General features: G+C 41.1%; 1 protein-coding gene across 10 annotated transcripts in view; it reads right to left on the reverse strand.

The window, feature by feature from the left end:
- Positions 1-10,023, reverse strand: part of huwe1 (HECT, UBA and WWE domain containing E3 ubiquitin protein ligase 1) — a 50,012-nt gene that overhangs the window by 22,700 nt on the left and 17,289 nt on the right. For 9 of the 10 annotated variants that reach the window (XM_013910692.1, XM_013910690.1, XM_013910693.1 and 6 more), the window contains 19 exons: positions 9,599-9,732; positions 9,406-9,518; positions 9,134-9,316; positions 8,782-8,998; positions 8,566-8,688; positions 7,191-7,428; positions 6,528-6,875; positions 5,749-5,871; positions 5,554-5,649; positions 5,062-5,331; positions 4,611-4,763; positions 2,655-2,782; positions 2,469-2,550; positions 1,844-2,020; positions 1,188-1,739; positions 869-1,064; positions 580-747; positions 329-477; positions 162-228 (listed from right to left, as the gene is read on the reverse strand). In XM_013910692.1, coding sequence (XP_013766146.1) covers positions 162-228; positions 329-477; positions 580-747; positions 869-1,064; positions 1,188-1,739; positions 1,844-2,020; positions 2,469-2,550; positions 2,655-2,782; positions 4,611-4,763; positions 5,062-5,331; positions 5,554-5,649; positions 5,749-5,871; positions 6,528-6,875; positions 7,191-7,428; positions 8,566-8,688; positions 8,782-8,998; positions 9,134-9,316; positions 9,406-9,518; positions 9,599-9,732 — 3,517 coding nt within the window. The remainder of the gene's footprint in view (positions 1-161; positions 229-328; positions 478-579; positions 748-868; positions 1,065-1,187; positions 1,740-1,843; positions 2,021-2,468; positions 2,551-2,654; positions 2,783-4,610; positions 4,764-5,061; positions 5,332-5,553; positions 5,650-5,748; positions 5,872-6,527; positions 6,876-7,190; positions 7,429-8,565; positions 8,689-8,781; positions 8,999-9,133; positions 9,317-9,405; positions 9,519-9,598; positions 9,733-10,023) is intronic. The other variant, XM_013910689.1, reaches the window with a different exon arrangement.

Genomic DNA, 10,023 nt, shown 5'->3' on the forward strand with positions numbered 1-10,023 from the left:
AAAAAAAAAAAAAAAAAAAAAAAAAAACTGAACTCACAAGAAGTGAGTTCACAGTGAAGTTCACCGAATTCACATGAGGCAATGTTTCAGCCCTGCGATTTATTTTGCACTTAAAATAAGAAAACTCTCTATTCGCAGGTGTTAAGAGCTTTTAGTCTCACCTTCTCCTTGTGGTGTACCAGACTGGGAAGACTCTGCAACGCCTCCATCAGCAGCAAATACTTGACTCTGAAAAGAAGAAATGGTTTTATTATCAACTTAGAAACAGATACAAATGGCACACTCCAGTGCACATGCACAATAGGATTATATGTCACTGAAGACTCACGTTGATATGGAATGCAGACTGGGAGTCAAAGTCACTTCCTTGACGGGTGAGCCGATACTGCTGGTAAACATCATCACCAACATCCTGCAAAATCTGGCAAAGGTCTTGACCACCGGGTACAGCTGCTGCACGTTCTTCTGGACGCTCGGCTGAGACACACACAAATGCATTAATACCCGAAATGTTCAAACGACTTTTGGTGCAAATTACACAAAAATTTCTCAAGTCAATATCTTGTTAAAATGTCTTACGTTCTTCAGGAGCATGGTAGGCAGCCAAAGCATTAAGCATGTCATAGATGACCTCTTTGATGGTGTCAGGGATCGGTGGTAATGGTGATAGTTTCAGAGGAGTGGTCTTCACCAGCTGCACAGCATTAGGTCCCTTAATTCGAAGGTTCTCAAACTCATCGTCAGAAGCTGGAGGAAAAAGAATGTATGCAAGGAACATATATTACAGGAAGCAATGTGTATTATAGCTCAATTATTTTTAATTTACTTAAAAAGAAACTTCACATATTGGAGAAGTTTGCACACTTACTGGTGCCAGCTCCACGAGGTGCAGGTAGAGCAATGCGGATACAGTTGCTAGCAGTTTCAGTAAAACATTCAGGGTTACGGCAGGCAGCCGGCCCCAGGACACGAAGCACATAATTGATTTCTCTGGAACCAAGGCTGCCTGATACTACTCCTGATGTGGTACTACCTGCTCCACTTGTTACTGCTGATCTCACCACCTGTTACAACAAAAATTGGCTTATGTTATTAGACAATATAGTTTAAATGATGCTATAGTTTAAATACCAGAAGCTTTTAAACACGTTGAGTTATTTAAAGTTTCAGTATGAAACTAGATTTACCTTCTCCATGGTGTGTCGCAGTGTGGCTGGATCTTCTATGATGTGTCTGAACAACAGAGTAACCAGTGGTGTGAAGCCATTGAAGCCAGAGCTCTGCGTCAACCCCAAAATCATCCGTGTGCTCTTCAGCTCAGCAAACATCATTGCATAGTGGTGATTGCGTGTGAGGCGCAAACAGAGACGCAGTGTAGCATGAAGGGTGTCTGGGTCCACAGGGACACTAATCATACTGACACAGGCCCGAATAAGAACGGTGGTCATGTCCTCAGTTAGGCCTTGCACAACAATATCAGATCCCTGAGAGTAGTCAGACTCCAGGGAAGATGAGGGGCCAGATGTCACCTCCTTCAGCTGGCTGGTATCATCCTTAGGAGCGTTCATCTCCACTGCTGTTCCCGAATCTAAATCGCTCTGGCTTTCTTCCACTTTGCCCCGGTCGCTCTCCTCTCGCTCAGAATCCGTAACACTACCAGTTTTGGAAGGCTTGGGGATGCGAGGCACTTTCTGAAGAGTGAGCATAACTGGCCTCCTATTACCGGTCTCTTCATTTACCTGCCCAATAAAGTTGTGTTAGAAAAGGGAACCAGCCAAGTCTATTAACACAATTAACCTTAAAAGGGATATTCTCTGGAAAAATATAAAAGGAATATGTATACCTGCACCATGGTGTTAAACTGCACAGTGTATCTCCGCCGTCCAGCTGTGAAGCGGACACTGCTCTCTCCAGCCCTCCATGCTGAATCAATGGTACTGTTGTTGGAAGCACTGTAGCTGCACCAACGGCCTGAGCGGTCATCAAACCATCGCCAGTTATTCCCATTTGGCTGCAAATACTAGAAGGCAACCAAGACAAATTGTTCATAACTGTACAAGAGAGGTGTAGCAGAATAACACAAATACCCTCCAACAAAGTTTATGCAAGAAATCTTGATATAATTTTAAAAAACAAACAAACTCAACAACTTAAATCAGTATTTGTGGATAAAGGTTTGTACAGGATTACATACATTTTGTCCAATTCCTATACACTCATTACCTGTAAAAATACCTTTGTGTATAGTTATAGCTAATTCTACACAAGACTCTAATAAAGAAATCCAAGAGTAATCAATATGTATACAAGCAAAATGCTGCTCTTCCCCCCACCCTTACCCTCATATATACTAATTTTTATTGCTGTACCAAGGCTGATCATTTCATTTTTTACTTCACTACTATAATTTCTAGCTGTGTTTTATACATTTTGTTTTGGCTTTGTGTTGTTGTTGTTGTTTTTTTTACCTTGTTCATTTGTTCCCGGCGCTTTGAAGAGACTGCCATCTTTTCATAGAAATCAATGATCAACAGCACTGGTGTGATCCATCTGCAGAAAAAAGTCATCACAAAAACATATCAGCGCTATGATGATGAAAAGCTGGTGTCATATTTGCAAGTGATAAGATCTTTGTAGGGGTGTGCAAAACTCACTTCGGTGTCTGGATGTCTTTGTGTTCTTTAGCTGCTTGCAGACAAGGCTGCACAACCTCGAGCAGCTTTATGAGCAAATCAAGAATTCCACTGTTCTCAATCACTCTGGCACCCAGCAGCTTTAGTTCCTACAGAAAACGAAAACAAGTAATTCCATGAGATGCATAGGTAATCAGCGACACTTCATTTGTCTACTCAAACCCTTATAAGATTTCAACATTACTGTTCAGACTCATCTTAAGGTGTACAAAGGACTTAAGGACACTGTGCATACCCTTCCCTGGTTCACTTCAGATGAACTGGGGCACAGTGTGCATGTTGCATGATTTGTAGCCGCACCAAAGCGTGAAACTGTAATGCTTCCTCTATGACAAATTGCTGTTTGTATGTGGCACTATAAAAGGTACATGAGAGGACAATGTGTCATGTCTTCCAAAATATGCCTCAATTTGATGGAGAGAAAAAAAATTCATGAATTCATCAAACTCTTTGTGCTTTTCAACAATCACTGTGCATGAAGTACAGAGAGTGAGAGGATGAGGAAAAATGAGTCTGAACTCTCAGACATAGTGAAGCACACTATAAAAACAATCTTGCCTAGTCTCAGAACTTCCTCCTAATCTATTTAAACAAAAGAAAGAAAGAAAAACGTGTACATAAATGCCGCCGCAACTTAGTAAGATAAGATAAGATAAGATAAGATAACCTTTATTAGTCCCACACGTGGGAAATTTGTTTTGTCACAGCAGGAAGTGGACAGTGCAAAAGTTATGAGGCAAAAATTAGGATACAATAAGAATAAATACAGTACACAACTGTACAGGATAGAATAAATAAAATACTATATACAGTGGAATAAAATAAAATAAATATACAATAAGATAAAAATTGAATACAAATGCTATATACAACTGAGTAAAAATACAACGATGACAGAAAGGATTATTGCACTTAGTATTATAGTACTTGGTAAAAACATGGACAGCCCCCCAAAAGAACAAAAACAAAATAATATTCTTGGAACGGTCCTATAACCTCGGCCCACGTTCCTTTTCCAAGTGTCTCTTATTCCTGGAAGCATGGCACAAGCACAACCGTTTTGTCTCTAAAAATCCTCCCTAAAAACATCATTCCCAAAGCATAATGATGCACTCAATCTGTGTCACTGTAAGGAAAATATTATGGGGTTTTTGTGGAATGGTATTACCTAAGATTACATTATCTATGTTTTGTTTCACTTTAATGAAGTGTGATTCATAAACACAAAATCTGAAATGTGGCAAGAGTTCAATCTTTATGTTGTGTGAAAGACGAATTTGCTGGCATTTGCCTTTCATTGAGGAGTCATGCCCGTGTGACTACTATACCATAAAGGCTTTAATGGTGGAATGCTCTAACCAATGGTTGTCATCCAATACATTTTTCATCCATATTCATTCATAAAAGAACTTTGGATTAATATTCAGTGGCCACTGGGGCTTGGGTTGTTTTTGGTAGTGGTGGTTGCTTCCTTCATTTAAAAATGAATGAGCCTACTGTGCCTTAGGATAATTAAATACTGCAAAAATGTATTTCTATCCTTGCCCAGATCTGTGCCTAGAGATAATCTAATCTTGCAGGTCTCTCAACGTAATGGATTGCTTTTCACTTACATAAACCATTAAACTGAGGTTTTCCATAACAAGGTGTGCCTTTTCCAATTCTGTCCAATGAATTCACTTAGGCGCACGTCTTCTTCAATCCAGTTTAAGAAATACTTAAAGACCATATGGTGTTAAAGTGTAAAAATGCTTCTGTAATTGGAATTTCTGCCATTTTCAAATAAAACATTTGTAGCAAAGAATTGATTAAGGAGTCTGTAATAATCCAAAATGTAGAAACCTTAAGCGGGCCTAACACTTTTCAAATGCACTGTATGGATAAACATTCTATGACAAGAACCTAAAATTCTGGTACCTCAAAGAGCAGCGTGAGCAGCAGAATTCGTGTTGCCAGCTTGGAGGCCTGGGGCAGTGTGGCCATCTGCCTGGTCCACTCAGACACCGTCTTTGTGTCACTGGTAGTCAGCGGCTCAGCTGCTTTGATCAGCACGTCTGCTGCCTCCCACACCTACACACAACATGTCAACAATCAGGCTTATACAAGTGTACAAATGGCTATTGTTAGGGTCACTATGATGCTTAACTTTTCTTTTTTAAAAGAAGTGACGACAATCACATCTTTCAAATGTACAGAGGTGCTTATGAACTGCATTACTGCCTTACCTGCATTCAAAATCTACTAACAACATTCCACCTGAGAAGGTTCAAAGTAAGAGACTTGCCTACCTTTTTCAAGTCCATGAAAAACCTGCATTTTAAATTTAAATAAACTTGTAGAGCAGGCTACAGTATTAACATCTACTGACCTGTTGAACAACTTGGCCAAGGATGAGATCCCTGTATTCAGGGCCACTTCTCTTTATGGCAGTCATTAGCAGGTCGCACAGTCGGTAGACTGTGTCAGGTAGCTCATCCAAAAGATGGAAGCAGCCAGGCAGCATGGTGTCAGTGAAGGCATGTAGCTCCTGGGGGTCCAGTGGCTCAGCCTCCATGAAGCGCTCCAAGCATCGTGCCTCCTCCTCTTCTGCCCGTTCCCTGGCTCTTCTGTCCTCCTCCTCTCGCCGTCGTGCTGCTTCCTAAAGGAGACACACCAACGATCAACAGTTATTTAGCTAAACAGTAAACTAATCCTTCATTCAGTTTCAATGAACAAAAAATGTTTTACACTAGGCAAGGCAAGGCAAGTTTATTTGTATAGCACAATTCAACAACAAGGTGATTCAAAGTACTTTACAGAGACATTAGAAACAAAAACAAATAAAAAGCACTACGCTTTTTTCTCGAAAAAAGAAACACACCTCAGGAGAGTCGGAGCGCTGCTCCATGCTAACCTCTTGCCCGAGTGACATGGCAATTGCTCTCATCATCTGGTCTTCTTCGGACATAGTTAGATCCTAGATGGAATAAGAGCAACAATGTTAGCTACCCAAGTCTCTCTCAAACATTGTAAAGGACTAAAGTACTGTGTGTGTGTTTTTGTGTATAAAGCTTACTCTTACTGCTCCACCAAGAAGTGGAGGAGGGTGTGTAAGGAGGTACTCGGTGGCCTGCTCCATGGTGCTGGTGTTCAGTAGAGCCTCCATGGCATGTTCTCTTGAGAAACCCATATCCATCAGCTGGAACACCACATCACAGAAAGACAGAGAGAGATGAGGTTGTGAAAAAAGAAACTATAAAAGGACATTACATAACAATGTCACATAAGTGAGTGATAGCAAACTAGTTTGCATGCTGAAGGAAAAAAAAAAGTCATTCTTTCTGAAACATGACAGAGGCCTCTATAAATTCTCTCTCTAATCTCTCTCAAACCCCCAAACAAACCTTGTCCCAACACTATTATTATAGCACTGAAATTTGTCTCTCAAGTCCTTATTTTTTTCTTCAATATGACTCTTTCCTTCATTTCCTTACTCTCTCCAAGTTGTTTCTCAATTTCTCCCTTTCTCTGGCTGCAGGGTGGTGGTGGTGGTGTTACATTTCCTAAACCCAGAATCATCGGCATCTAGATATAAAATTACGCAGTTAACCTGTACTCTCACATCTACCTGCAGCACTAGCATAACAAGCTAAAAAAAATATTGCTGCTGGAATAATGTTACATCAGACAACTTATGAAAAACAAACCAAAAAAATATCTGTCACTACAGTGAGAAGTTCCACATATTTTGAGTTGTTAGATTTTTTACACCAAATGCCCTTCCTGAGGCAGTCCCCCAAACTATGACTAAAATCAGGTGAGAAAGATCAATTTGCCACAGCTTTCCCTACATACCTGTGTTAGCTGAGCCTGGTTAACTTGGGGCTCGCGGCGAGGCGTAGAATTGGTAGAATCATCAGCTGGTCCTCCTGTTGGCCCTCCAGAAGTTGATCCACTCACTGGCGGTGCCTCTCCACTTGATGAAGATGCTCCTGGAGTCGTGCCAGGTCCCAACGAACCGGCAGAGGTTCCCTCATCATCTGGGCGCACTGTTCCCTCCCTCTCTTTTGCCAGGCGCTCCTGAATAACAGGCTCCCCTCTTAGTATGTGGCAGAGAATAGCCAACATGGATTCAGCCATCCTACCCCCATACACCTTCAGTGGCTTCCGATTCCACAGATTGCGAATGCAGCTGAATGCAGCCTTTATGAAAGAGAAACTGTGTTACAATAATAAAACACCAACAGAATCCTTAGATTAATACAAACAAAAAAAACTACCATATTTAAAGCCTACAAAAAAATTAATACAGTATAAAGAATTTCTAGGGGGCATGAAGATCATGGACATTTGTTGCCATCCTTTTTCATTTTTCTCTGCACAGTACTAAAAATGCAGAAACACAACTGAGCAACTGTTTTTGAAAACACAGGGATAAATGCTCATCTCTTTCATCTTTTCAAAAGACAAAATCTCTTAGAAATCACTTAGAAATTGGTTATTTTAGTTAATACTGACCTTCTGGGTGACAATAAGGAACCTTAGGGCACTGAACTGTGGCATGGTGGGTGTAACTCCAGGCATTTTAGCTGGCAAGGAATGGGGTGAGTCCAGCACAGTGCTTGGATTCACCATCTTCTCCACCAGCATTAACCAGGCATCCAGGAACTCCCCTGTCCCATCTGGTAGATCAGCATGCTCCAGACCCTCAGATACAGGTACCTTCCCTCCCATTGACAGTGCCCAGTTAAATGTCCTGTTAAAAAAACAAAACTCAACCAATTAAACTAAGTAAATGTCAAAATAATATTTTTGGGGGATGGGCAAAAAAAAAGATGTCTGTAATTATTGAAAAAATTAAACATGAGTGACAGTGGTATATTGGTTAGCACCATCACCTGACAGCAAAGTTTTGGATTCAAATTCATTGGCCATCTAAGGCCTTTCTACATAAACTTGCATGTTCTCCCTGTACGTGTGTCGGTTCTCTCTGGGTACACTGGCTTCCTCCCATAGTCCAAAGACATGGACGTTAGGTTAACTGGCGATACTGAACTGGCTGTAGCTGTGAATATAAGTGTGAATGAGTGTCTGTTTCTCCATTAGCCCTGTGATAGAGTGCTTAACTGTCCACAGTGCATTCTGCCTCACGCATTACGACAACTGATTCAGCCCCCTGTAACCCTAAATTGGACAAGCGGTTAAGAAAAATGGATGTGGGGATAGATCACGAAACTAGGATTTCATTTTAACGAAAGTGTATGGTCTTAATTGAAGTAAAGCTTTATCTGCATAATTAGCGATCAGGTCAGTGAGAAGGAGTGTCAAGTAGAACGTAAAGTAGCAGAGGCAAATGCCTTTAGAAAGTTTCAAAAAAATGAATGCATAATTTTAGAGATGCAGAAAACCTGCGTCACAAATGGCGGGAGACAACCATTTATTTCAAGAATTCTATGAGAATTGTCAAAAACACTTGTGTGTCTAGTCTCCCCATTTCCAGCACAGTACATAAAAACAAAGATGGCAGAGAGCAGTCATATCAAGCATACCAAGTCCAAAAGTAAGATGAATTTCTGAGTTGTATGTTGTCTGCTTGGCAAACTCTACCAAAGTCACACCATTTGAGTTTGAGTATATGCCCATATGAATAAAGGCCTGGTGGCTGCTGGCTGCAGCTACGCGGTGGTCTTTTAACACACAAAAGTCACCCACTTCCATAAACAGCAGTCCTACAAACAACGAGGTACTCGTGTTCTTTAAAGTAAAGGCTCCGACTTGTGGCAAGAATTTCACTGCATGTTAAAATAAGCTTCTCATCACAAACAACATAACATTTCTATTTTTGCCCATAATTGTGCTCTACAACTTGATTGCACCATACAATATGACTCACTCAAATAAGGCATCATGTCCTCCAGAGCAAAAGAACTTTTGCAGCATAAGGTGGTAAGGGTACTTCCTTTCATCAAACAACATAGGAGATGTGAAACCCACTGAGCAGATGAAAAAAGTCAACCTGCCAGGGAAAGAAAAAAAAATATTGTTCAATATCATTGCTTGTGATAAGCACATAATAGCAAAAGAGGTGGCAGTGCCAAATTCCTCTTACCTAAAGCGAGGGGTGGGTGTGTAGGGTGGAGGCTGCCAACTTAGACCCTTGGTGAGCAGCTTGGTGAGAGCAGAAGCAGTGGCCCTGGCAGCAGGTGTTGGGGTAGTGCCTGTACTTGTGGCATGGTGGGAGCGACGTTGGCGCACTGGGGAGCCCACGCACAGTTTTACTAGCAAGCCAAAGAGCTCGGCCAGAGCCCTACCTAACCGAGATGAAGCTGCAAAGACACACGTGGATAGGTAAGACAAACTTTGACTTTCAAAAAAAAAAAGTGTTAAATATTGTAAGATAAAAGGAAAAAAAAAATTACAGACACAAAAATATAATATGTGTGCCTTGGACATACTCCTACCAGAGAGTAAGGGCTTAATTTGTTTGATGCGGGTGGCCATAGCTGGAGTAAGTTTGGACTTGGTCTTTGGGTCTGCTGCAGAGGGTTCATCTGTCTCCATGGGAGCCAAGGTATCCCCATCTAGACCCATGCCTTCTAATAGACCACCAGCAGAGGAATCCACAGACACTACCTCTGATTCTGCTGGATGAATGTGGACAAGTATGTATTTGTTAAAGGGTGCTCCAAGGACATCCTAGTTTTTAATGATCAAGTTTAAATGGTTACATTACCAGTTCTCCTAGAGCCAGAGGCTGAAGATGCTGTCGTGTTTCCAGATGGCTTTTCCTCTTTGGGAACAAGTTTTTGCATGTCGGCCTGGCCAAACTCACATCCTGGAGGCAAACTGTTAAGAAACAAGCAATAGGTTGTTAGGGGTGATAACTACAAAGTTTAAGTAAAGGAGTAAAGGATAAGATTACTCACCTGTTAGGGGTGCAAAGGGACAGTAGCACAGTGCTCTCCCATACCAGAGAGCAGTAGAGCTGGCTGAGCTTGCTGAGAACACTCAGGCCAAGCTGAGAGCCCCACTGGTTTACTGAAATGGCTCTGATTTCACTCTGTTTAGAAGAAAACAGAAATATTTAGAGTTGTTGAATCAATTTGGCTCTCACTTGTCAAACAAAGGCTGAATTTTCATTCATTAGAAAAAGAAAAGTAAATTCTATGTTTTTGAGATCTAACATTTGGATTTCAATGTGTTTCTGTCCTCATAAGGCATCTGCATAGTGGACTGAACAGAAAATAATTAGCTGCATAGGCACTTGCTTCTAATAGTTTTTGGAAATCACAACATGGGTGGAGACCCACCTTCTGAACTGTAGTGTTTTGAGGTCAAGTAGTTTTATTTT

Source organism: Pundamilia nyererei, unplaced genomic scaffold, assembly GCF_000239375.1.
Source record: "Pundamilia nyererei isolate P.nyererei 1_Seehausen unplaced genomic scaffold, PunNye1.0 scaffold00047, whole genome shotgun sequence".
In the NCBI taxonomy this organism is placed as follows: Eukaryota; Metazoa; Chordata; class Actinopteri; order Cichliformes; family Cichlidae; genus Pundamilia; species Pundamilia nyererei.